This window comes from Lathyrus oleraceus, chromosome 1 (assembly GCF_024323335.1).
Source record: "Lathyrus oleraceus cultivar Zhongwan6 chromosome 1, CAAS_Psat_ZW6_1.0, whole genome shotgun sequence".
Taxonomy (NCBI): domain Eukaryota; kingdom Viridiplantae; phylum Streptophyta; class Magnoliopsida; order Fabales; family Fabaceae; genus Lathyrus; species Lathyrus oleraceus.
Genome location: NC_066579.1, coordinates 459,378,887 through 459,406,337, shown reverse-complemented (window position 1 = coordinate 459,406,337; position 27,451 = coordinate 459,378,887). Strand labels below are relative to the sequence as shown.

Below are 27,451 nucleotides of genomic sequence, written 5' to 3'. Positions count from 1 at the left end.
AAGTTTTACACCGTCAGTTCATCACCATCACCCGTTTGTATTATTTTATAGGTTTTTAAAATAAAAGTCAAACTTCTTTTAATATCCGACGTCTATAATTAAGTGACGGTGTAAAACCCTTTTACACGTATTTCAATTAATCTCTTAAAAAAAACCAAAATATTAAAAAAAAAAAAACTATTCCTTTCGTCCCTTTTTAATTTTCATTCTTTAACTTTTTATATATATAAAAAACATTTTTTTTTTTAGTTTTTAAACAATAATTATCTTTTATTTATTTATTTAATATTTAATATTTTATTAATTTATTTAATTTTTTCTCTATAATAAATAATTAAAAATAATTTTTACAAAACAACAATTAATACTTAACACTAAAAAAAAAGGCATGAATGATATTTTAGAATTACAAATTAACCAAACTATTTTATTTTATAGCTAGAAATCTTAAAAAAAGGTTAAGAAATATATTTCCTGCCAGGTTATATACCGTTGTATTCATCTTGTATTTTTTTGAAATAAAATTGCAAACCGAAAAGGGTTGGTATTGGCGCCTTCAAAACTAAGCTCACTCACACACACTTCCATTTTCTAATTCTCATCTCACCACTTCATAAATCTCTCTCTCTCTCTCTCTCTCTCCCTCTCTCTCTCTCCATGGCTTCTCCGATCGAAGCCTCTCTCGTCTCTAAGCTGAAAACCTCCGATTCTCCAGGTATATACGCCATAATCTCCGATTACCTCCGTCCCTTTTCCGATATTAAGTCTTCTGAGAATGAGAAAACCCTAATTCGAACATTAGCGAAACGTTTTGTACCATTCATCAACAGCTCTTTATCGATTCTCCCCAAACGAATTCCAGAAATTTCAAATTCCAACGAGGTCTTAATCCGTGAGTTGTTCCAAGTTTATATTCTCTGTTTGAATTGTTTAGAAGCCGTGTGTTCTCAATTGGATTCCAAACCCTTAACTATGCATTTCCTGAGACTTCGATTGATACGTTGCTATGAGTCTTGTAGACGGTTCCATGAGGCCGAAGCTGAAGGATTTAAGCTTTTAGAGAGGCTCCATGAAGTGAAAAGCAAGGGGAAGAAGATACTTCCTGAGATTGATAAAGGTGGTGCTGTTGATAAAGATTTATCCTCGTTGGTTGTTGATATTGTTGTGAGTTTAGTGAAGTGTGCATCAATGGCTTCTGTTAAAGATGATGGCTACTTCAGAAGGGTGCTTCATTTGATGGATGAAGTAAGGCCGTGGCTTGGGTAGGTCAATATTTTTAGTTTTTGGTTGCTTTCACTTCCACTTAATTTGGGTATTTGTCTTGTGTTTGCAACGGTTATCTCTTTTGTATGCTATGAGACCGATAAAAGCTATTCTATTCTGTGCTTAATGCTTATACAACTTACTGTTCCAGGGGATTGGATTCCAATTCATATGAGAAATTTCACAAGGCGTTAGCATATCACTTGGGTAAATGTGCTTTAAATTTCCTTGAGAAGGCGCCATTCTCCGATAAAGATTTAGTGATCACTTTGTGCCGAACGGCATTGAATGAGTATGCAAAATCTTCATTTAAAGATCAATTGTTCAAGGTAAGCTAATTATTTACTTTCAGTTATGTTTATCAATAAACATTTCACTAACCATGCTGATGAATTTTTGAATGCAGATTGCCCAAAAGATGTGCTCCATACTTTTCACGCTGGATGAGAATAACTTGTTGTATATCATGGATATACTGGATTGTTTTGCTTGTGAAAACAAGGTAAGGATGTATATGAAATTCTATGTCTAGAACTCGGTGATTTTGGATCAAAATTTGCTTATCTAGCGATGCGTTTTGTTCTTAATTCCATTCAATTGAATGCCGTTAAGTTCAAGTTGTAAGAGCACTAGTACAAGTAATCATACAAAGCTACCTGGCCTAGCTATTATGCCCTATGCAGCGTATCACCATTTAAGCTACCGCCCTGCGTTTGGATTTTTATTGTTATTGCACTACTCTTACTTAGAAGAATTACAAGTATTTCTTCAAAGAATTAAAAGCTGATTTTGTTCATTTGACAAGTTTCTTTTTGTCTACGACCACTTTTTAGTTACTAATTTAGTTTGTTTTACATCTAAACAACAATGTTGGTATTTTCTTGTTGGATTTCTTGATTTTTATATTAATCTATTATATTTATCCTTCCAGGTTGACAAGGGAAATGCCGGAGTCGAGTTTATTGAACTTGTATACTATTGTGTCCTTAAATGCCAGACTGCAAATGCAAGTTTTTGTCATACCTTTGCAACATATTTGAACAAAACAGCAGAGCATTATAAACAGGTTTTTTATTCAATGTTCCTCTCTTGTAGTTTTTATTTGTCCAGCTGTTTCAACCTTTTGTATTCCACTTTAATTGAAGTAGTTTGGAACTTTGGCAGTTTATGAAACCCCTTAATTCAATACTGAGGCTTTATGCTGCCGGGTTGCTCCTTGTTAGCTGTAAGTTGAAGTCTAAGTTGAAGTCTGGAGCTGAAGGTCTTGCATCCTCCGGCACCACAAAATTTGAATGTTTTATGGGAACTTTACTTGAAAATAAGAAAATACTACAGAGTTCACCACCTTTGCTCGGTTCCTTTCACATTTGCAGCAGAAGTAGTTGTATGTCATCTAGTGTTGAAGACCAACAGTTTGATGGCCACACATGTACACAGTCAGCTTCTGATTGCGAGGCCGTTACAACTTACCAATCATTTTATGTAGAGGCATTGAACTTTCTATGCCTACCGCTTGCTAAATCAGTAAATTCAGAAAGGAAACAGCTACTTACTGAAAAGAACGATGCTTCTACTATGACTATGCTTTCCACTGTTGAAGATGCATTTCATGCCCTTTGTCAATTTATTCTTTATAGTCCAAGGTATACTCTGTCAATGTCCAAATTATTGCGGTGAAGTAGAGTTTTTCATGATCAGCTTATATGCCTTGCTATTTGATTCTTTATAGGCTATTATGTTGATTTTATGGAAGAAAATAGTTTCCATTCCTCGTGTCATTTGTCTTATATTTGGATTTGCTATCTGTTATATTATAATTTTCACCCGTCACATTAACTCTTGAGTAGTTTCTAAGAACATATTGTTTTGCCTACTGTTTATTTATAAGATATCTCGACAAGTTTGAAAGATTACACCTTCTGTTACTTTTCATCTTGTTCTATTTGTGATGACAAATTTCTAAATTCCACTTCTTTCTCGCCGCAGTTTTACATTTGAAAAGGATGATGATGGATTTGCCGAAAAGAGTAGAACAATGCCCTGCTTTACATTGGCAGCTTTCACCCTTTCCATCAGAACCAATCGTAAACTCCAGGTTCTCCTTAGTATAATGAAGTGCCGTTTACGTGTTATCGTTTTCTAATTTTCTGCTATAATATTTTTCCAACCAAAAATATCTTATTGAATTTTTAAATGTCTGCAGAAAGCTATTTAATCGTGTCTTAGAAAAACTAATGTTCTTTGCCTCTATTTCAGGAAAGCAAGCAATTGATTAAGCACGTCATTGCTAGCAAGTGGATTGATTCAGATGGGTTAAAATACATAATTAATTGTCTCTTTAATACTGCTTTGTTTTTCTACAAAAACAAGCAACCAGAAGAGGTATTCCATTCCGTTTTTTACTTGAAATCTTCCATGCAATGAAATATATCGTGAAACATCATTCACTTGCTTTTTAAAATATTTCAACAAGCATTGAGCTCCTGGTAGGAGCCATTAGTCATCAGTAAGAGAAACAAACTTGTCAAAAGTGAAGTATGCCGTGTAATATAGATAGAACCATTACAAGTATCTTATTTGGTTCGTTATTGTTAAGATAGGTATTAGGTTTAAATTATAGTTTGTTGAATAAATATCTCTATGATTAGGTTTGTTGGTTTTATTCTTATAATCAAGGGATTTAGTTGTAAATTTGATTGTAATCACCAACTATGGTTAGAGGTGATACAGTACCATATGAGTGAGAGAGAAGAAGAAAGATGTAATTCTCATATATTGATTATTAATAGAAAGGATACAGAGGCACTTATATATAGAAACCTCAAGACTAACAAACTGTACAGCTGACATACAGCTGTCACAGCACAACACAATAACAAACTAATAGTAAACTAATCTACTCTCTATTAGTCCCCCTTAGAAACTGAGGGTGTGTCAACTAAACTAAGTTTATTGAACACTTTCAGTTTGTCACGCAGTGGTAGGAACTTGATGGCTGAGAGAGGTTTGGTCAACAAGTCTGCCCACTGATCTTGAGCAGGAACATGCTCCACAATTAGGTTCTTAGAGATCACTTTCTCCCTTACAAAAAGTTTGTCCAATTCCATATGTTTTGTCCTATTGTGCAAAACAGGGTTATGTGCAAGAGTTACAGTGCTTAGGTTATCACAAAGCAGTTTAGGAGTGTGAAATCTGCAGTGAAGTTCCTGCAGTAGAGACTGCACCTAGATGATTTCAGATGCTAGCTGAGCCATGCTCCTGTACTCAACTTCAGCACTTGACCTTGCCACCAACTGCTGTTTCTTGGACCACCAAGAAATAAGATTAGGACCTAGAAATAAGCAAGCTCCTGAGGTTGACCTCCTGTCATCAGGATCTGATGCCCAGTCAGCATCACAGAAACCAAGTAAAGACAGAGGTTGATGAGACACAGCAGGCTGAATCAATAAACCATAGTGCAGAGTCCCACTGAGATATCTCAGTATCCTTTTAACTGCTTTCCAATGCTCCTCCAAAGGGTTTGATAGAAATTGGCACACTTTATTAACAGAGAATGAGATCTCAGGCCTGGTGAGTGTAGCATACTGAAGAGCACCCACCACAGACCTGAACTGTGTGGGATCAGAGACTGGTTCAGACCCAAACCTAGAAAGTTTACTAGTAGACACCATGGGAGTGGGCATGCCATTGGCATTGAGCATGTTTACTTTGGCTAGCAGATCAGTCAAGTATTTGGCTTGGGAAAGAAGCAAGGAACCATTGGGCAGATGAGTCACTTCTATGCCAAGGAAATAATCCAAATTCCCAAGCTGTTTGAGGGAGAAATCAGAATTTAACTGAGTAATTAAGCCACTGATAAAGGCAGAAGAATTGCCAGTGATGATTATATCATCAACATACACCAAAACCATAATGCTTAGGCTGCCAGTATGAAGGAGAAAGAGGCTAGGATCACACTTGCTAGCATGAAACCCATGACTTAGGAGAGAACCCTTGAGTTTATCAAACCAGGCTCTTGGAGCCTGCTTGAGGCCATAAATGGCTTTGTTTAATTTGCAAACTAGAGTCTTGTCTGCAGCTTCAAAACCAGGAGGCTGCTGCATGTAAACTTCCTCTTCAAGTGTGCCATTTAAGAAGGCATTATTCACATCAATTTGCTGTATAGGCCACCTGTGAGTCACAACAAGAGTGAGAACAGTTCTGACAGTTACATGCTTGACCACAGGAGAGAAAGTTTCTGTAAAATCACTGCCAGCCTGTTGATGGAAACCTTTGGCCACTAATCTAGCCTTGTATTTGTTGATGGTTCCATCAGGGTTCTCCTTGACCCTAAAAACCCACTTGCAGCCAATTGGCTTCCTAGAAACAGTTGGAGACACCAAGGTCCAGGTCTGATTCTTCAACAATGCATTATACTCATCTTTCATGGCCTGAAGCCAATGAGGAGAAGACAAGGCTTGTCCAACAGAGCTAGGTTCCATGTGAGTAAGCAAGAGAGTAGGATGAAGTTTAGGCTTAGTGATGCCATTCTTAGCTCTTGTTTGCATGGAGTGAACATTGTTAGGATGAATAGAAGGGTTAGGAAGTGTGGGAACAGAATTGTTGGATGACTCAGAGACAGGGGTAGAAGAAGAGGAAATAGTGGCAGCCTCAGCAATGTCAGAATGCAGAGGAGTAACAGACAGAGAATTGGCTGGTGTAGCAGATATAGAAGAATTAACAGAATCTGCAGGCATAGAAGGTAGGGCAGAAACAGGGGAAGCAGCAGAATTAGCATGAGTAGGACTGAAACTTCTAAGAGCTGCAGAGTGAGCATGAGAAGGAGTGGTGAGAATAGAGGGAATCTGAGTAATAGGCATAGCAGAAACGGCCCTAGTAGCAGAAGCAGGGATGGTAGAAGCAAGAGGAAAAGACCAGTCAGAAGAGGTAGAAGAGGATGATGAGGATTGCATAGTGACAGAAGATGGGAAAATAGTAGAGTAAGGAAACTTAGTCTCATTGAAAATAACATCCCTAGAGACATAAATTTTGTCAGAAGCAGATAGACACTTGTAGCCCTTATGAATGGTGGAGTAACCAAGGAAAACACACTCTTGAGATCTAAAATCCAATTTGTGAGAGTTATAAGGGCGTAGGAAGGGAAAACAAGCACAGCCAAAAACTCTTAAGTGAGCATAATCAGGAAACTTGTGAAACAGCTTGAAATATGGAGTTTTATTCTCAAGAGACACACTAGGAAGTCTGTTAATGAGATAAGTGGCTGTAATAAAGGCATGATCCCACATTTGAAAAGGCAAGTGATAGTGAGCTAACAGGGCCAAGCCTGTTTCAACAATGTGTCTGTGCTTGCGCTCAACAATACCATTTTGATGGTGGTATGGGGACAGGTAAATCTATGAACAATTCCAAGATCATTGAGGTATTTGGTGAGAGGCCTAAACTCACCACCTCCATCAGTTTGAGAATAAAACCTATGAACAATTCCAAGATCATTGAAGTTCTACCATAGTTTTGAGTTGAACAAATTGGGAAAAGGTTTCAGACTTTAGCCTAAGAGGGAAGATCCAGGTAAACCTAGAGAAAGCATCTACACAAGTCAGAAAATATGATTTGATAGGTGCCGGGCCCCATAAATCACAGACCACTAATTCCAAGGGATGAGTGTAGACTGTGGTAGAGAGGGAAGTAGGAAGTCTGTGAGATTTGCCTAAGCAACAAGCAGAACAAAACTCTGCTGCAGACTTAGAAGGAAGAGAAATGCAGCAGGTTTTGAGCACTTCAGCAAGGACTTGGTGATGGGGATGACCCAACCTGGTATGCCACAGAGCATACTTGCTGAGAGGATGAACAGACTTGGCAGTAGAATAAACCATAGGCAAATTAACAATAGAAACATCACTTTTATTCACAGAAAATGAAGTATTACAATCAGTAACAATATGACTATTGTCATTAGAATGAGAAACAGTGTTACATGAAACCCTAGGATTACAATTATTCAAGTCTAAAGTTGTGCTAGAGTTGAGACTAGACAAAGACTTGGACACTTGAGAAGAGGGAAGCTGAAACTTGTAAAGACCATCATCTCCAACAATACCATGAAGAAGCACCTCAGAAGAACCCTGAGATTTGACAAGACAAAAATAGGGGTGAAATTCAAAGAAAACCTGGTTATCTTGTGCAAATTTACTCACACTAATGAGGTTTTTGGTGATGTGAGGAACAAGAAGTAAGTTGTGAAGTGTGAGTGGTTTGTGAGACAGATGAGAAGAGGGAAATTTCATGGAACCTATGGAGTTGATGGACAAACCTTGGCCATTTCCCATGAAGACTTGTTCAGAACTAGTCACAGATTGAGCATCAGGCACGTTTGAAGAATCAGGTGTAACATGATGTGACGCACCTGAGTCTGGATACCACCTTGGTTGCTGAAGTTGGAATCAGAACTAGCCACAAAGGCTTGAGGTAGAGAAGGTCGTGGTGCAGCTGATCTAGGCGAAGGATAACCAAACACAGGAGCATAAACAGGACGAGCATTCGCCAGAAATGGATTGAAGGGAGCACGTTGCGGTGGAAACGACATTGAAGAAGACTGGGAGTACCTGTAGTAACAGACAGATGCATCATGTCCACCTTTGTGACAGATTTGACACTGAGTCTTGCCAAAACGACCACCGTTACGACCAAAACGACCGCCACCACGCCCTGAACGGCCTCCTCTTGAGTTGTAACCATTGTTTTCAGCGTGAGCAGTGACGTGACTAGTACCAGTGGGAAACGAGTCAGAAGTCTGAGAAACAGAATCAACCGGAGAAGATGATTCAGACGACGGAACCTGCGTTAAATTAACAGATGCAGGTTCAGTAAGAATCGCTTTCCTGTGTTTCTCCAATCGCGACTCATGAGCAAGAAGACTTGACTCAAGATCCTTTAACGTACTGAGATCTTCCTTGCTATTGACAGCAACAACAATAGAATCATACTCCTCAGGAAGCGCATCCAGCACAATCTCAATTAGGTTACGAAGCGGAACAGGATCGCCAACTGAAATCAACGATTCATTGATTTCGCGAACACGCGCCATGAACTCATCAATCGTGAGATTGCCTTTGGAGAGACGACGTAGTTCGGAGCGTAATTGACGAGCCTTCGTCGTGAGTTGCGCGGCGAAGTAACGGTGAACTTCCGTCCAGACTTGCCACGCGTGAGTACAGTCAACGAGTTTGGGAAGAAGCGAGTCAGAAATCGTGGAGAGAAGCCACGTGCAGACGAGAGCATCCTGCTGCTCCCAATCGAGATACGCATCCGTGACTTCACCGAGATTCGGATCAAAAGTCACCGGAGATCGCCGCGGAATCATCGGAACAGTGACAAAGCGTTGAAGCTTATGGCCACGCACAACTCCATCGATTTGCTGCTTCCATTGCTTGAAATTTTTATCATCAAGCTTAACAGAGAGCTTGACGTGAGCGGAAGGAAAAGCGCCGTCGCTGCGAAACGGTGACGCCATGGATGAAGATCACTGGATCGGGAAAATAGAAGCTCTAGATACCATGATACAATACCATAAGAGTGAGAGAGAAGAAGAAAGATGTAATTCTCATATATTGATTATTAATAGAAAGGATACAAAGGCACTTATATATAGAAACCTCAAGACTAACAAACTGTACAGCTGGCATACAGCTGTCACAGCACAACACAATAACAAACTAATAGTAAACTAATCTACTCTCTATTAAGAGGTGTTCATATTTAAATCAATTCTAAAGTAAAACCGTTAATGTATTCAAATAAAACCGTTAATTATTGATAATAGCTATTGAATTGATACAAAAGACTCAACTAATTCATATTTATAGGATACATAGAGTCAATCCTAAATCAAGAAAAAATCATTCTTAGAATGTGTGGGTTTGGGCATAACTCACATCTCTACAAAACCGACTTGTAAGGTGAATATTAACCCACTTATAAACATATTTTCAGGCTTTATACCCCGTAAGCAGATATCTGATTGGAGGTGACCCAATGATGCATGAACCTGAATCTGATACCATTTTGAAATGTGTGGTTGGACAACTCAACCTTACAAAACTGTTTTGTAAGACGAAGATTGTCCCCACTTCTAAACATATATTCAGACCATATCCTTTTTTTCATTGTGGGACTCTTTTAACAGTTATAAATAACAAGGTCGTGAATAATTTCTCTCAAGCAATTCAAATCATCTAATTTAACTTGGTATAAGAGTTTGGTTTGATCCTCCTCGAACTATCTTGTCACTATTCTGCTGTTGAGTTCCCTAACACTTGGGAATATGATAATAGTTTACTCTTTTTCGAATGAGGTCCGGAATCATAGTTCTCTGTTTCTGGGTTCAGCCACCATCAAGGCTAACCCTAGTTTATTTTCAGTTTGGATAACAGTTGAGGGTCGCTGCTGTTGCCTTCATAGAAATTCAACCGCTGTATCTGACAACATTGTGACCATCAGATTCTCCAGAGTTAGATCAGCCAGTCCTTGAAACACCTCCGTCAGCCTCTATCACAGTCGCCGCCACACATTTCTGTTGCCATCAGTACAGCCGACGCGTGATGGCCATAGTCCCCCTCCAGATCTCTGACAAGGTCGCCACTGGTCCTGTTAGACTCGCCTTGCATTCCTAGTTTAGTTGAGACTACTTCCAGTCTGTTGGTTTCACTTTAAGGGGCATCCTCCAAGTTTCTTTGCTGTTCATAGGTTTTTTAATGGTTGTGAATGCATCCTGGTAGCTTCTCTGCAGTGTTTTGGTCTTTTTTCACTGATTGCATGTTTCTACAATAATTTAGGTCCTCGGTCACAATATTTTGTCTGTTGCGCGTCTTTTTAGACTGCTCATTTATTCTGTTTTGTAGTGTTTCACTATATCTTGTTAGCGCATTTCTCACTGGTCTAGTTTTGCGGATCTTTTTATTTGAGGTTGTTGGTTAGCAACATCTATGGGAGGTATGTGGTCATATGTTAAGTCTTACATTCCGTTCCAAGTTGTCTGATGATCATCTGTCCATGTCACTTTTGTCATACAATGCTCTTTTCCTTTTCTCAATTCTGTCTGTAATGGAAGGCTCTTCGGTCATTGGTCTCAACACACTGTCAATAGTATAAGGTAGTCCCTTCGCCTAATTCTCAAAATATGGGTTGAGCCTAACTCATCCCTACAAAATCGGCTTGTAAGATGATGATTGTCCCAATTTATAAACACAACACATGTCACATCTCTAAGCAATGTGAGACTAAATCAACCCCTTCAAAACCAACACAATGAAGGTGTTAGGGGTTACAATGAGACAAGTCAAAGTGTCGCAATTGAGGCGACTAGGGGCGGACCACAATTAAGGTGGAAAGTCCCAAGGGTGTGTGTTGGGCTTTCCGCCTTAATTGCGGTCCGCCCCTAGTCGAATTAATTGCGGCACTTTGACTTGCCTCATTGCAGCTCCTAACACCTTCATTTTGTGTTAGTTTTGAGGGGGTGAATTTAGTCCCACGCTTAGAGATTTGACATGTGTTGTGTTTATAAATGAGGGTAATCCTCACCTTACAAGTCAGTTTTGTAGGGATTAGTTAGGCCTAACCCAAATTCTGAGACTAAGCAATAAGGAGCATCAACATTGGGATAAGAGCAACACACAAGTAAGAGAGACACCACATATTCACCATTCGAACCAAAGACTCTCATATATTTTATTGGGTCATGAGGAGGAGTGTCAACATTGGGCTAAGAGCAATACACAAGTGAGAGGGACACCACATATTCACCAAAAACCTTAAGGTGATAGGTGTGTGGGTTCTCCCATTTATAAATGCTCAAGTCTCTATATTTATAATCAATGTGGGACTCCAACTGACACTTGATTTATTATTCTTAATATTAATCAAAGTCAATGTTGAATCGTTGGCACGAGTCACAAGTCACAAATGACATTTCTCACTTACATTAGTTTTTTCTTTTTTGGTAGTTAAGTTGTCCAACTGTCGTCACTGTTGATTCGTTAGCACCAATCACACACTTGAGTTGGTTGTTTCAAGCAAAGAACAATATTTGATCCAATCTCGTTGCATCTTTGTTTTGATGTTGTTTGTGAAATTTCAACGTGATTCTAATATTGGTTTGTTTGGTTTGGTTTGACCTTCTATTTTAAAGAGTATATATGTAACAAGCTTAAAAGCTTAGTAAGCTTTATCTTGAGCGGGAGTGTTAAGGTATGTAATAGGTTTAAATTATAATTTGTTAGGTAATATATCTTTGATTAGGTTTGTTGGTTTTATTCCTATGATCAAGGGATTTACTTGTAGATTGGACTGTAATCACTTGGTTATTAATAATAAGGTTGAGATTAATTTCTCTCAAGTAATTCAAATCATCTAATTCAATATTATGTTAACTTAACAGTTTGGCCTCAAAACTTCAGGTATTTATTAGCGACCCACAAGAGGTGGCAAAATGGGTCGTGGTCCGCCGGATCGGCCCGCACACCCACCAAAATATGGCGGGTTGGAATGGAATTTTGTGCCCGTCTACCTGCTCAATCCGCCCCACCTTAAACCTGTCAAAAAAAGGGACGGGTTGACCCGCCAACCTAGTTATCAAGAACTCAAAATATTTATTTTGTTTGGTTGAAAGTTAATACTTGAACTATAGTTTTGTGATGTTTGTCGATGATTCTGTTTTATACATTTATTTGTGAATGTATGCAATTTTTTTTAAGTAAAATTTGTTAAAAAGATGCTTTATAAAAAATTGTTCGAAAGAATAAGTGAAAAATTTAATTGAAATGTAAAAATAAAGCTATTAATCTATTAAAAAAATGAAAAATAAAAAATTAAAAAAATAGACGGGCAAGCCCTCCATGCCCCATTTTCTGGCAGGCTTAAGGCGGGGCGGGGTGGGCGACCCGTTTTGCCACAAGTGGCTTATATGAAAGGCCAATGGGGATGCAATGTGGTTGAAAAATGAAATTGAATCTTGAAAGTCAGTCTCTGAATAGTATATGAAAACAAGGATCACAATTCTTTGAAGAAACACACACTACTATATTTGAATACTAAAAATATGAACAAAATGAAGATATTTCTCAACTCTCAAAACTACCAGATACTATGGATGAAAAAAAAACTACAATATAACTATCTGACTACTCTCTCCCTCCCTTGATAACCTGCCCGTTATACTGTTTTTGACAACATCACCCTTCACATGGGATAACAACGTCCTACTATTTTCTTGCCATCCTGTAGTTTCATGACACTCCAAGTTTTGTTCTTCTCAAGAGCTCTCATCTCCTTAAGTTCAACTTGTCTCCACTTTGGAACTTCTAGAGCATCCTATATATTCTTTGGAATCTCTACACTGGACAATTGTAAGGTGAAAGCTGAAAAAGATGCGGACAATTTTGAATATGATATAAAAGTAGACGTATGATGCTTAGTGCAAGATCTACTCTATATTAGGATACAAAACATCACTCTTGGAAAAAAATAGACTTACATTTTTAGTTTGTTTTAGGAGGCTGATTCAACCCCGCTTCTGATTCATGGCAACATTGAGATGTGGATTCATCACCTTTATGGTTCTTCATCACAAATATTTTTCCTTTTCAAGTCTCATTTCCTACTTCAAACCTTTTTTCTTTACACACGTCATTTTGTGGCAATTCAATTAATTCATCATTATTATCATCTTAAAGATTTCCACTGTTTTCTTCATGAAAAAATGTAGGCACAAATTCACTAGGTTCCTTACTCATAGTGGGGGTAGGTTCATATAATAAATCATGACCATTTTCTGATGGTGGAGAAGTGCAAGTTTTGGAACTTTGTGATGTTCACAAATTACCAAAAAGAAACTAATGTCCTCGATTGAAAAGGAATCTTTCTCTAAGTTCTCCCCCGAAGATGAGTATTATCACAAAAAGATTTCTTTTTCAAAGCATGTAACATCACGACAGTGACCAACATTTTATTGCTTTTTGGATCAAACATATATACCTCTTATGGGTTGGAAAGTACCCAAGAAAAACACATTTTATAGCACATGGTTCAAGTTTGCCAAGATTCTTATGCTAATGGACAAAAGCTGTGCAACCAATTTTTCTTAAAATCAAATCAGTTGAAACATGAGTAACATGAAAACATTCTTTGGAAATATGAATTAGAGTTTGAAATTAAGGACTTCGGAAGGTATTTGAAAATATGGTTTAGAGTTTGAAATCTGAGGACTTTGGAAGGCACCTTGTTATTTAGATAGGGTACTTTATTTGATTTCACAATTGCTTCACTTCATCCCACAAATATTTTGATGCTTTATTTGAAAAAAGTAAAGCTCTAACCACCTCCAGTAAGTGCCTATTTTTTCTTTCAGCAATAACGATTGTTGGGCCGCAAACCGCCATTGTTTCCTCTATTCGAGTTTCTAGGATCAGTTTCTCAAAATCTTTCTTTTAATCTGTTGTCCTTTTAAGGGTATAAATTTCAATCCAAACCCTTTTAAGAGTACTGTACAGTTTTTCATTCTATTATGTTCTTGCTCACGAACAATCATTCTGTTCTTTCTACGCTCAACTCTATTATGTTCTTCTCTTCTTAAGTTTTAAGTCTCTTTAGCTGCTTGTTTTTCAATTTTTGAGTATTTGTGATTACTTAGTACATTGAATTTTAGCCTTTGCAATAACGGCTATCCCACTATCTAGCATTTTAGGTGGTTGGTGCTTTGCAACGCTATTTGAGATTAACAAGATAGCTTTCTACAACCGCATGTAGAAATAAATAGGGTGAGTGCTGTTATGTTTATTCCTAAGCCAAAGCCTGGTTTAAACAGGGAGAATACAATTAGTATTCTTCCTTGAATCAAAGAGAAACTTTAGGAAATAGAAACAACATATTATGAAATAAAAACAGAAAATATGCACTATTAAAAAGAGAAAATCACGGATTCTTCAACAGTGTGCATAAAAGTAAGAGTGCCTAGGCTATGAGTAAAACATCTCCACTCCCGCAAGACTGCTGTATTCTTTCTATAGATTATGACTTTGCAAAATTAAATAAGTTCAAGTATTTAGATTGTGGTTGAACTATGACAATGTCAGTGAGTTGTGACTAAAAGTTTGTATTAAGAATTTAGTATTTTTTGCTAAGTTATTTTTGTTCTATGATCTATCACTACAGGCTTCAAAGGTTCTAAACTTATGCTGTAAAGTATCATGGCTCTGTATTAAATGCCACTATGGTAATCTGTCAGAAGATGTTTTGAAAGAGTTTGTAGTGGATGCTTACACAAGAAGTGCCTTGCTTTTAGATTTTCTTTATGAAACCAACAATCTTAAGATAAGGAAGAAATTGATTGAGACTCTTAAAAACTGGTCCAGTGTTAGCGATCTGTATGAGAAGATTCCAGCTCCTATACCTGTGGTGAAGAAGTGGGTGAAGGTAGCATTACAAAGCATTTAAATTTTGTTTTCAACAGTTACATTTTAAGTTTGCTTCTTCCTATTGATTATTATATCACATTGTATGCATGTAGATAGAATGCAGACGTGTTACGGATGTTGATGACAAAGTTGATTCCCCCAGCTTATACAATCTATTGTCATCTTCTACAGAATTGTCAAAGAGGAACATTGGCACAATCTTAGAGCAGGTTCAGCCACATTGTAGACATTTCTTTTGAATAGAAATTTCACAATTATCTTGCTATGCATTTGATGTTTATTAGACCTATTGTGTTTGTGTATCGTTTCCTCCTTCTCTGTTTAGGAACTTACTGCCTACGAGGAGATGAGTGATAAATACCCTGAATTCTGTCAGAAAATGCAACTGGAAATCACAAACATCCTCCTTCAAAATATATATATCACGCCAATTAGCTGTTTTCAAAAGGCACACACTCTAGTCAGAAAGGGAAAGGCATTAAGATTTTGCGGCATAGATGGTCTCCGGGACTGCATTCGTTGTTTGTCGGAAGCAATCATCATCATGGTAAGGTGTTTGGTTCTTCTCGTCCCTCTCAAATATATAACCACTATTTTCTGTTTAGCTCTGTATGTTAGATATGCATAGACCATTAATATGAAGTCCCCTTCCACAGAAGGAGATTCCTGGCGAGATGTGTTCCCAAGCAATTCCCATTTATCATCAGTTGTGTGTGGCATATTGTCTACGTGCACTATGTACCCAGGAAGCTGAACCTTGTTCAGAGGTACTAAAACATGCTGATACCTTCCACTTTGTCATTAGACTGTTTCTAATTTTTTTTCTGGGGAAGTGAGTTGTCACTGATGATTTCACAATTCTTCAAGTTTTCTTACAGTTTTGAAGTTTTTTTAATTCTCATAACTCCATAATCATTTTATTATTAATCAAACATTTTTGATTGTGCATTAAGCAGCAAATTTTTGAAGATGTTAAGGCTGCTTTGGGTTTATGGTTGGACATTTCTTCTCTGGATTGCTTTGAAGAGGGAGGATGTTCTGCATTGCCTGACAGTATAATGATTCTACTTTATAATATAATCGATTTATTACATTTGAAGGTCTGTTTTTCTTCTTAAGTATTATTGGTTTATATAGTTTTTGCACAAGATACCTAGTGTCAGTATTTTGGTTTCAACATCTCTTCAGGGTTTCATGGAACTCTTCAATGATGCATACCGGCTGTTGATCAGAATGTTCAAATTGAAGAGTGTCTCGGTGGAGAAGTGGTTGACCTTATTGTGGGAAAGTAGGAGGCTTAGTCATGCCCTCTGCGTTTCGCCTGTGAATGAGGCATTCATCCTGAATTCATTGGATGAGTTTAGCGATCTTTCAAATATTAATTTTTGGATGCATAATCTTAAGGGAAACCAAACCTCATTAATAGGGTTTCAACAGAATTTCTCTTTTTTGTTTGCAAGCTCTCATAGGAGTTCTTGCGACCATGATAGCTCTTTTCAAGTAGAAATCACAGTTGACGAAGTTCAAAAAGCTGCACTCAAACTGATTTCAAATGTATGGCCCTTCTTAGACATAATTTATCATGCTTAGTTTTTTGGAATGTCAAGTTGTTAGTTCTATATTTATACCTTTATTTTATTTAAGCTCATCACTCCATTCTCTGTTAATCTTCTCCTAGGATCCTGTTCCAAGTCATTGCACTTTTCTTGCTGGATATCTTTATAGTGATTTGTGCGAAAGACTCATTGCAAATGGGAAATTAATAGAGGTAAGTAGCAATGTTTTTGATTTTAGTCCTTTCAATACTGATCATCATCCCTTTAACTTAACTATACCATTGCTATTCGAAGCATGTCTCATATTTGCCACAAGTGCCGCTTTTCATGTGAGAGATTGCAGTGCTGGTGATGGATTTTCGAATTCTGTGTTTTTCCTTTCTAGTCAGCCAAAACTGGGTTAGACTTTAATGTGTGATAACTTGTCAATGTTTTTTCTACCCTAACAATCTTCATACTTTTGTAGGTGAATATATCGAACACTTGTCTAGGCACGATTTAAGCTTAAATGAAAAATAAGAATGAAAAAACATTACAGATTTAGACTTAATTATTTATAATACCTTGTCCTTTTCTTCTTCACAAAATTTCCTATTTAATCAAGCAGACCTAGATTTTTTATGTCAAAGCTTGAAATTTGTTGTCACTCCTATGTGGTTGTTTTTCTACTTGAGCGATATTCTTGGTTGGGTAGTTAAATAGTGAAAACTTATTTGGCTATAATTTAAGCTTAGATGAAAAATAGGAATGTAAAAGCATAATGGATTTAGAGTTGATTATTTATAACACCTTTTCATTTTCTCCTTCAATTTCTTTCCTACTCCAACAAGCAGACCTTGATTTTTAAAAGGCAAAAGATGAAGTTTTTTAATCTTCAAAGTTGTGTGTTTTTTTGTGGGCATTTACAGATGACGTATCAATGAATGTCATAATTTTGTTTTGTTTTACATTTCGTTGCCCTTGCCTTGTTTCCTGACTTATAGTATTTCTTGTCTTTTTTACTTATCAACTTATTAGGCTCTTTCATTTGCAAAAGAAGCTCATAGATTACATGCCAAACTCTTCAACGGGAAATTTAGGCACATTTTTCAGAAGAACAATGAAGAGAATAATATAAAAGTTGATTTTTCGAAGAATCTTATGGACGGTGTTGATAAAATTGAAGTGGGCAAGTCAGTTGTCAGGGAGGTTTTTCTATTTGATTCGATATCATGGGACTCAAAAGACAATTATCTGAGTCCTTGGAAAATTATGCAGTGTTACCTTGAGAGCACTCTTAAGGTTTGGCTTATATCTTGTCATCCTATCATTTATGGACTTATAGTATTTGTAGAGAAGCTTTTAATGAACTGCATTTCAATGCCATATATACATGCAGATAGGAGTCATCTATGAAATTATCGGAGATGCAATTGAGGCTGAATCCTATATTCGATGGGGGAAAGCAATATCCTGTTCGCTTCAGTTGCCATTGTTTATTGTTGCTTTCTCTTCCCTCTTAGGTGTGTAAGTTATTTGTAGCCTTATTCCCCCATTGTATTGATAGGTTTTGTTCTCTACTTTTAGTGTAAAATTAATTTGCCATTTTTTGCTTTGCCTAGGAAAACTATACCTTAGGAAAAGACTTTGGGATTTGGCAGAAAAGGAACTTCAATGTGCCCAGCAGATTTTGAATGATAGCAGCACACCATTTTGTTGCTCAAAGTGTAAATTAATACTTGAAGTTACTCTTCACGGGTGTCTTGGGGATTTGTGTCAAAGTAAACTTAACGCTTGTGAAGAGGGTGTTTCTGAAGAGACTGCAAAAAATTGGTACACATCAGCTCTGAATAAATTAACTCTTTCTGAATGGAAAAACCCTCTGAGTTGTCCTGAAGACAATGGTTATGCAACTGCGACAGATGCAAAATGTGCTCCAGGAAAGACCTGTACTTGCTCTATAATGAATGAGGTGGGTGAAGATGTAACGAAATCTACTAAAGTAGGGCCAGTAACCAAAATTGAACCCAAACAAAGTAGAAAGTCTAAAAATTCTGCCAAGGTTATATCAAAGGAACCAAAAGTAGTAGTTGAGAATAAACCAAGATTAACTCGTTCCAGATATCGATCTATACAGAACCAACATGCGAACATTTCTAGGAAGTTAGAAGTCAATGAAAACGTGGAAGGTAACCAAATTTCTGATCCGTCTGACATGCTTAGACGGACAGAGTCAATTTCGAAGGAGATAGGTTGCAGCATTTCTTCAAGGTGTGCAATATCATGCATTTTATCTAAAATGAAGTGTTGGAACTACCTTCCATCTGAAATTATGAAATCTGGGTTGCTGAATGATTTTATTATTCTCAAATGGGAGTTTGTTCGGAGGAAGCTTTCAATGAAGCTTCTCACTCGAATAGGTATGTGTACCATTTCACATTTTTTGTCTTGTGTAAATACATGATTGTCCTGCTGTCATTTGCACCTAGTGAATAGAGTCTTAACTTACATTTATATTTTTCGAGCATTAGCTGTAACTTCACCAGATTAAGCATTGGTTCAATAACTGAGTCATATATATATATATATATATTTTTTTTTGGGTATGTTTGAATTGATAGTCTTGATAGTATAAGATGGAATGAAATGGAATATAGTTAGATTTAAAAAAAAAATTGAATGTTATGTCATTTTACTCCATTCCAATTTATACCACCAATCCAAATATACCCGTATTGAATAAAGTTTTTGCCTTTTCTTTTTCTAATATGACTGTTCATCTGCAGTGAAGTGTTTTGCATATCCTGGTCAAATCGATGAAGCACAGAAAATTCTTCTAAAAAGCATGTCGCTTCTGTTTGGCAGAGACCCATTCTGCCATAGTTTTTCATCAATGCCTCTAGATTCTTTTCACCAATTGGTTGCTAAGGAGATACCAGGAGATGTCTTTGCTATTGAGCGTGCAGAGATAGTTTATAGCATATGTTGGTATTCTTTGAAATGCTATCATTCCAAGCTTACAAGGTAGGCATTGGCATCCAAAACATTCTGACAGTGGCTGACCTGTCATTTCAGCAGTAATATATGAATGGTTTACTATACCTTTTGACATGCTTTGAGAAAATGTTTGCGTCTTCCAAATATGGCATTTAAGCTGTATGTTTGTCATCAAGATAAATATGTTTGCTTTACTAGGAGTGTCATCTAAGTTGTACTAATAGATAAAAGTTGGCAGTTTTTAACAGACAGTTATCCAATGATATTCCGATTAAAAAAAAAGCACCTGAAAATTGTTGCGAAAATATTGATTTCTGAATCCAATTTTTTTCCTGCTCTTCCACCTTATGCTCTTGTGGAAATCTTGTATTGCTTTCTAATATTCTTAAAATAGTTTCTCCCTATGAGTTATGTTTATAAAATTTGTTATATTTTCTGCTTTGGGAACATAAAATTTGATAACTAACTTATATAGACGGGGACATTTTGGTTTTTCCTTACAGGAACATTTTTTGTAATCTATCTCACATCAAGTTTGAAGACATTGTTTCTTGGTTGATGGTAGCTTTTGTACTCTCTCGTGAGGTTCCCATAGTTTTTCAAAAGGTTGTATTCTCTATCTTCATGTTATTATCTTGTGACAATTTTTGCATAATTGGTTTAGTTTTTTAACTGCTATAATCTCGTAATTATGAACACCTCAGACATTGATACCTGTCTTGACAACTTTTTAAGCTAAAAAAAATAAAACTAAATCTGGAGAATGTAACTCTTGGATTTCTACTACTTTCTATTATGCTAATTGAAATCCACATCCTTATGTGCAAGGCTCAAATATATATCCTCTTCATTGTTTATAATTGAAAGTTAAGTAGAAGTTTCTGATATAGCAACCCACATAGGTGTTAAGTAAAAAGTATCCACTTTATAGAATTCAAAGAAACTCAAAATTTTAAAACTTTGAAATTGGATATAACAGGTCATGGTATACTTGTTGTTTTCTTGTTTTATGAAGTACAAAAGCACATTGTGTTGCTTAACAATCCTTTTTTCTGATGTGCAAATCCATGTCGTGTTGCTTAATAATCTTGACTCTTAGCTTTTTGATCTTTTGTTTTTTCCATTATTTTATCACTTGAGCTCTTTCACAGTTTATGATCTTAGTTTTGGTAATGATACTGCAACAGGTGTCTAAATTACTTGCTGTGATGTACACGGTTTCTTCCGTGAGTGAACAATTTTCAATGCCATCTTTTAGCAAAGTTTTCGATGAAAATTATTGGTCTTCATACTTCCACCAGGCTTCAATTGGAACTCATCTTACTTACCAGTTTCTTTCACATTTGACTGGGCGATGCAAGGTACAGTCTCTTGTTGATGTTGAGACAGATCTGAATGTTTATCAATACTGTGTCAAGTGTACAAACGCTAACTTGTTATATAGACTGTGCTATACCTAACATGCCTGAATAATTGGCCAAATACAATGATTAACATAATTACAAAGTATATGTCTATTTAAACCACTCTCTCAAGCTAGTGAATGAGTATCGATCATTCCTAGCTTGCAAATAGGTTAATTGAATAGTTTTGTCGCTCTTGAAATACAAGAGACTAATAGATATTTGAATAAACTATGTGTTTTAAAAGCATTACAGATACTTTATTATATATAAAGAGATTACAACTAATTGCATAATATAGTCGATGTGGGACTATTCGATATACAAATATTCTTAACGCTATATTTACAAATATCAACACTCCCGCTCAAGCTTGTGCATATAAGTCAAATGCACTAAGCTTGTTACATATATAATTAGTTCCGTGACTTCGTAGGGATTTTGTAAACACGTATGCCAATTGATTATAAGAGTTGACAAAGTTTATGACGATGTCACCTGACTCGATTTTCTCTATGACAAAGTGGCAGTTTATCTCAATATGTTTGGTCCTCTCATGGAAGACTGGATTTGAAGCAATGTGCAATGCAACTTGATTATCACAAATAAATGTCATTGATTTTTCTTCTTCAATTTGAAGTTTCTTGAGCAACTGTTTTAACCAAATAAATTCACATGATGCCATTGCCATGATCCTATACTCTGCCTCGGCGCTTGATCTTGCAACTACATTTTGTTTCTTACTTTTCCAGACTATAAGGTTTCCTCCAACAAGTACACAATATCCAAAGGTGGATCGTCTATCAATGCGTGACCTTGCCCAGTCAGCATCGGAGTATCCAACTATTTGAGTATGTCCTTTATTTTCATACATTAGACCTTTTCCTGAAGCACATTTGATTTACCTTTGAATCCGGATAACAGAATCCATGTGTTCCTGGCAAGGGGAATTTAAGAACTGACTTACCACACTAACTGCAAAAGAAATGTCTGGACGAGTCACTGTGAGATAATTCAACTTTCCAACCAATCTCCTATACCTTCCTGAGTCAGATAAAGGCTCCCCATGATCTATAGGAGTATCAACTGGTTTAGCATTCAACAAACCAGTTTCTTCCAAAATATCCATAGCATATTTCCGTTGAGAAATCACCAAACCATCTTTAGAATGAGCTACCTCAATACCCAAGAAATAAGGAAGTTTAACAAGATCTTTTGTCTGAAGTTGATTCGAGAGATGTTGTTTTAAATGGAGTATACCCTGCTGATCACTACCAGTTATGACAATACCATCTACATACACAATAAGATAAATACATCCTTGGACTAAGTGACGATAAAAAACAGAATGGTCAGCTTCACTACAGACCATACCATAGATTGATGGGGGATAATTGTAGGCGAGACATTATTAACTGTCGGAAAAGGTGTGGGAGTACTTTCTTGAAGAGGTTTCAGAGATACTTGGCTGAACTCGAAATATGGAACAAACTCGAAGAATGTAACATCGACTGATATGAGGTATCGTTGTAGAGTATGAGAATAGCAACGATAACCCTTTTGTGAACGATGATAACCAAGAAAGACACACTTTAGTGATCGAGTTGCTAGTTTATCAAGACCAGGGGAGAGATTGTGTACAAAACACGTAGACCCGAATACTCGAGGAGGAATTGGGTGGAGAGGAGAGTTTGGAAACAAGATTGAATGAGAGACTTTATTATTAAGGACAGATGAGGGCATGCGATTTATGAGGTAACATGCCGTGAGCACCGCATCCCTTCAAAACCGAAAAGGAACATCACCTTGAAGAAGTAGGGTTCAAGTGGTTTCTACAAGATGCCGAATTTTGCATTCGGCTACCTCGTTTTGTTGGGGTGTAGAAGGGCAAGACGTTTGGTGCAGAATACCATTGGATGACCTAAAAGTTTGATATTGTTGGGATAAATATTCACGTGCATTGTCACTTCTTAATGTACGAATAGACAAACCAAATTGGGTTCTTATTTCTCTATAAAATTGTTCAAAAATAGAAAACAATTCAGACCTGTTCTTCATTAAAAATAGCCATGTGCAACGTGAAAAATCATTAATAAAAGTTACAAAATATCTAGACTCAAAAATAGACATGGTACGCGAGGGATTCCAAACATCGGAGTGAACTAAAGCAAAAGGGGATGCAACCCGTTTATTGACTCGATCAGAAAAGTGACTATGAGTATGTTTCCTTAACTGGCAAGACTCACAATGTAAAGTGGATAACTTAGATAGACTAAGCACAAACTTTTGTAGCTTGGGAAGACCTGGATGACCTAATTGCGCGTGTATAATGAGTGGAGAATCTGTGGTGGAGCATGTGGTAGATGACATAGAGAAGTAGTAGAGGCCTTGTGACTCACATGCGACGCCAATCGTCTGTCCCGAACTCCAATCCTGCAAAGTTACATTCCTATTAGTAAAGGTGATAGAACAATTAAGGGAACGAGTTAAACCACTGACTGACAATAAATTAAATGGGCAATTAGGTACATATGGGACAGAAGTCACAGAGAGATGGTAGGTGTTAAGAGTCCCACATCGGACAATATATGGTATGAACATGTGTTTATAAGTGGGGGCAGTCCTCACTCTACCAACCGGTTTTGTAGGGTTGAGTTAGGGCCAACCACACTTCTTAACATGGTATCAGAGCCTCATTTAAGATCCGGTGGGCCACCTACTATGGTTTCCGCTATCGGGCCACCCACCATTTATTTCCACGCTCCAGATGTCCAGTCCTGGGCGTGAGGGGGTGTGTTAAGAGTCCCACATCGGACAATATATGGTATGAACATGTGTTTATAAGTGGTGGCAGTCCTCACTCTAACAACCGGTTTTGTAGGGTTGAGTTAGGCCCAACCACACTTCTTAACAGTAGGATTTGAACAACACTAATCCCTTGGGATCGAGTTTGAGAACCATTTGCGGTAGTTATACTCGGTAAGAAATCAGAGGTAGAGAGGGAAGAGAAAAGACCTTTATTACCGATAACATGATTAGATGCACCAGAATCGAGGACCCAATGACCCAGAGGAGATGATTGATAGAAGCAAACAGATGAATTCCCAGTGTGTGCAATCGAAGTCGTGGAACCAGATGTTTGATTAGTCTGACACCACCTGAGAAAATCCTCCTAGCTTAGCGTTGGGCTCTTAAGAGAAGGTGAAGTTTGCATAGTATCTGGGTTATCAATTTGAGATGTATTTACCTATCGTGGAGGTCTGCAATGTAACTTCCAGCAACGATCGATAGTATGTTCAAGCCGGTTACAATGGTCACACTTGGGACGAGGTTTGGAGTTGGATGACCCTCCTTGAAGGCGATTCTGATTGTTGCCAAGAGATGCAAGGGCAGCAATGTCACCTGGTGTCGGAGCAAGAATAGATGGAGGGGAAACCGGACCAAATGCACGAGGTATAGCCAAGCGCAACAGTTGTTCACTAACTACATCATAGTTAGGAACAATAGTACCTGATAAAATCTAGTTACGAACGGACTCGAGTTCAGGTGGTAGTTCTTTAAGTGCTATGACCATGAAAATTTTACTCTGTTGTTCGGAATGAGTTGTTGCATCTTTTGCATAAGACATGAGGGTTGCGTAACTCGCTTTCAAGGCATCAAACTTACTCAGATAGGCTTGCATATCCATATTTTGCAACTTCAGTGTGTCGAGTTTGAGGATGACATTGTATAGACAATAAACGTTGTTGGAGAAGACTTTCTTAGTCTTTTCCCAAACCTCATTGCAAGTGGAGAAGACTTGATAATGTGCTTGGAGGTTAGGTCCAATGGAAAACCATAACACAGTACATAGAGAGGCATCAGTTTTTTTCCATTTAGCGAGTTTTGCGGCAGCACGAGCCCATATGTTGTAGTTGGCTGATCCGATTAGTTTTTCACATGGGATAAGCGGAACTTTAGTAAACGAGACGGAATCAACATCTCCCATGGCTTAAAGAAACAAATCGGGGTTGCTGGAAAAACGGCCGGATCGGACGGCAAGGTAGTTTTACCTGAGAATTTTGAGAAGTGAGAGGCAAACCGGAGCGATGACACGGTTTGCAAAAAAAAATTCTCATCGGAAGACAGTGGGTCAACCGCGTAAAGCAAAGCGAAGAATTGTTTCTTAGTAGGCTCTAGATACCATATTAAATTAGGAGAGACTAAGAGACATTTAGGTTAAATCGTGTGTTTTAAAAAGCACTACGGAGACTTTATTATATATAGAGAGATTACAACTAATTACATGATATAATCGACGTGAGACTATTCTATATACAAGTATTTTTAACACTATATTTACAAATATCAACAAATATATAAGGAAGAAATATGCACCTTAATACCCAAGGGATAACACAAGTTGAACAACACAATACAAGTATACAAGTAGTTGTGTTGTAACACTATTTATTTCATTGTTGCTGGTTAACTAATGGAAAATATTAGGGATGGGTGGGGTAGGATTGTAGGAGGCTATGTGATATTGCTCGTTCTCTATCCATGTTGATGAGATTTGCCCAAATTCATAGGGTATCAAAATCGTCTATTTTCGATTTTTGGATGGTGGTATCCACATAACAAGTATTTGACCAAACATGAACACATATTTTACGTTGTCCTGCCCTTCATTTTTTAGCAAACCAAATGTATCCTTGGTGGGATACGGCTTTAATATAATATTATGGCGTAATTTGATCCACGTAATCGTCCCCACTTAATGGGATAAGGTTTGGTTGTTGTTGTAAATGTATCTTTGGATTTCTTACTTTTTGTTCAATTTTGTATGCTGCATTTATGATATTCTTCCTCCTTCCAACATGACTAACTCATTTGTAAAATAAAATCGTCCCTTTCAATTTTCAATACAATAATCTTTTTTCTTCCAATTGTACCCTTTAATTTATTCTTACATCATTCTCAATTGATTATCTTCCAATTGTACATCATTCTCAATTTATACTTTCATACTAAAAGAGTGAATACCTTAATATATAACTAGAGTATTTTAGTAAAAACATTTTCTCTTTCTTTTATTTATACATTTTTCTTAATTTGCTGAATTAGTCAACCAAGTCAGTTATTTTGGGACGGAGGGAGTATATGACAAGCATGGCACATTAAATTAATCAGTTTCAATTTCAGGGTCCATATGTTACTGGATCTTCTTTCATCAATGAAGTCACGTTTGACTCACTCAGGTAACAATTGTTCTTATTGCATATAATAAGGCAATGAATCAATTCAAACACAATCTGAAGCAATACTCTGTTGTATGTGTTTCTCCGTGTTGCAGGGTTGCTCCTGATTCCACTGTAGATTTTGCAGAATATGTGAAGAAGTTTTTTGCCGGTCTTCCACTCACAACTATTATCGGTATAAGTTTGCTAGAACCTGAATATACTAGTTTACTTCAGGAGTTGTTGCCTTATCCTGCATGTGTTCAAGCATGGATGTTGGTTTCACGACTGAATTTTAAGACTGAACCTGTTGTGATGTTATTGCCTCTGGATTCTGTTTTACAAGGTATATAGCTACTCTTGGTACATAGTACATCATATTAACATCATATTAAATCATATACGTATAAATCTCGCAAAGTTTGACAAGGTAACTTGTAATTGTTTACCACCTTTGTCAGATGAGGGTGATCTGAGTACTGGTTCAGACTTTTTTCAAATCTTTCAGAATCCTAGTAAAGTCTGGAATTGTCCATGGGATTTTACAATGGTTGATGACATTGCACCAGCCTTCAAAACCATTTTGAAAGAGAATTACATGTCATCAACGGCTCATTTTGAAGATACAATGCAGAATAGGATATCATGGTGGAAGCAAAGAACGAACCTTGATCATTGTCTTGATAAATTTCTGAGGTACACTACTTCTGTACGATTTCATCAATTTCTAGACTTTGATTTGAGAATGTATTGTGCATATTTTGTATCCTTTCTCTGTAGTTGAACAACTATGGACTTTATACATTCATTACTAGCAAACTTAAAATTTTAAACAGCAGTATGCACAATGACATCATTGACAGCGTTGAATTAGTTTTAACCTTCAAGAAACTAATTGTTATTCTGTCATCAAAAAATAGAAACTAATTGTTATCTCTCTTTGTGCAATTGTCACACCTTACTAGGAACCTTGAAGATTTGTGGTTTGGTTCGTGGAAATGCTTGCTTCTTGGAGAATGGTTAAATAGCAAAAAATTTGACTTGGTGCTTAAAAATCTTGCGAATGATCTAAGATCTAAGTGCAAATTGAATGTAAATGAGGGTATTCTTAAAATTGTTCTTGGAGGCTCCAAATCTATTAGTGAAGGAAAGACATTGTTTTCACAGCTATGCTCAAAGAAAGACTGCTACATTGCTAAAGGAGGCTATTGTGCTGGACCAAGAAGTGGGATTTTTTTAAATGCGGCCAGCAAATTAGTTTCATCAGAGGATGCTTTTGAACTATTAAATGAAGCCTTAAATGTGCTGGAAGTGGATGACTATGTGAATAGAGAGCCTGTAATTCTTGTGTTGGATTCTGAGGTGCAGGTAAATCATTTGTTTCTGACTTGCTTATTGTGTTGTCTTGAAATAGTTTGAAGCATTAAATTCTACTTTTTAAATGATTAGGAATACACCATATAGCGGTACAGTAGAATAGAATGCTTATACTTAATTTTTTTTTCATCCTTCTATGTTGAAATGAGCATTAGCTTTTGTTTATTTCATATTTCAATAATCAATATACA

The 27,451-nt window shown here is 37.0% G+C and overlaps 1 protein-coding gene across 1 annotated transcript in view; it reads left to right on the top strand.

Annotated features, from left to right (window-relative positions):
• The first annotated feature begins 537 nt into the window (after nucleotides 1–537).
• The window catches only part of LOC127085273 (separase), a 28,896-nt gene continuing 1,982 nt past the window's right edge, over nucleotides 538–27,451 (top strand). Inside the window, exons 1-24 of the mRNA XM_051025807.1 lie at nucleotides 538–1,262; nucleotides 1,415–1,592; nucleotides 1,670–1,765; nucleotides 2,195–2,329; nucleotides 2,428–2,906; nucleotides 3,250–3,358; nucleotides 3,520–3,645; nucleotides 14,467–14,727; nucleotides 14,822–14,938; nucleotides 15,055–15,276; nucleotides 15,386–15,496; nucleotides 15,686–15,829; nucleotides 15,918–16,283; nucleotides 16,408–16,497; nucleotides 17,303–17,566; nucleotides 17,664–17,787; nucleotides 17,887–18,684; nucleotides 19,051–19,288; nucleotides 19,765–19,867; nucleotides 20,449–20,622; nucleotides 25,849–25,904; nucleotides 26,000–26,229; nucleotides 26,345–26,579; nucleotides 26,849–27,251. Coding sequence (XP_050881764.1) covers nucleotides 658–1,262; nucleotides 1,415–1,592; nucleotides 1,670–1,765; nucleotides 2,195–2,329; nucleotides 2,428–2,906; nucleotides 3,250–3,358; nucleotides 3,520–3,645; nucleotides 14,467–14,727; nucleotides 14,822–14,938; nucleotides 15,055–15,276; nucleotides 15,386–15,496; nucleotides 15,686–15,829; nucleotides 15,918–16,283; nucleotides 16,408–16,497; nucleotides 17,303–17,566; nucleotides 17,664–17,787; nucleotides 17,887–18,684; nucleotides 19,051–19,288; nucleotides 19,765–19,867; nucleotides 20,449–20,622; nucleotides 25,849–25,904; nucleotides 26,000–26,229; nucleotides 26,345–26,579; nucleotides 26,849–27,251 — 5,664 coding nt within the window. The 5' untranslated portion in view covers nucleotides 538–657. The remainder of the gene's footprint in view (nucleotides 1,263–1,414; nucleotides 1,593–1,669; nucleotides 1,766–2,194; nucleotides 2,330–2,427; nucleotides 2,907–3,249; nucleotides 3,359–3,519; nucleotides 3,646–14,466; nucleotides 14,728–14,821; nucleotides 14,939–15,054; nucleotides 15,277–15,385; nucleotides 15,497–15,685; nucleotides 15,830–15,917; nucleotides 16,284–16,407; nucleotides 16,498–17,302; nucleotides 17,567–17,663; nucleotides 17,788–17,886; nucleotides 18,685–19,050; nucleotides 19,289–19,764; nucleotides 19,868–20,448; nucleotides 20,623–25,848; nucleotides 25,905–25,999; nucleotides 26,230–26,344; nucleotides 26,580–26,848; nucleotides 27,252–27,451) is intronic.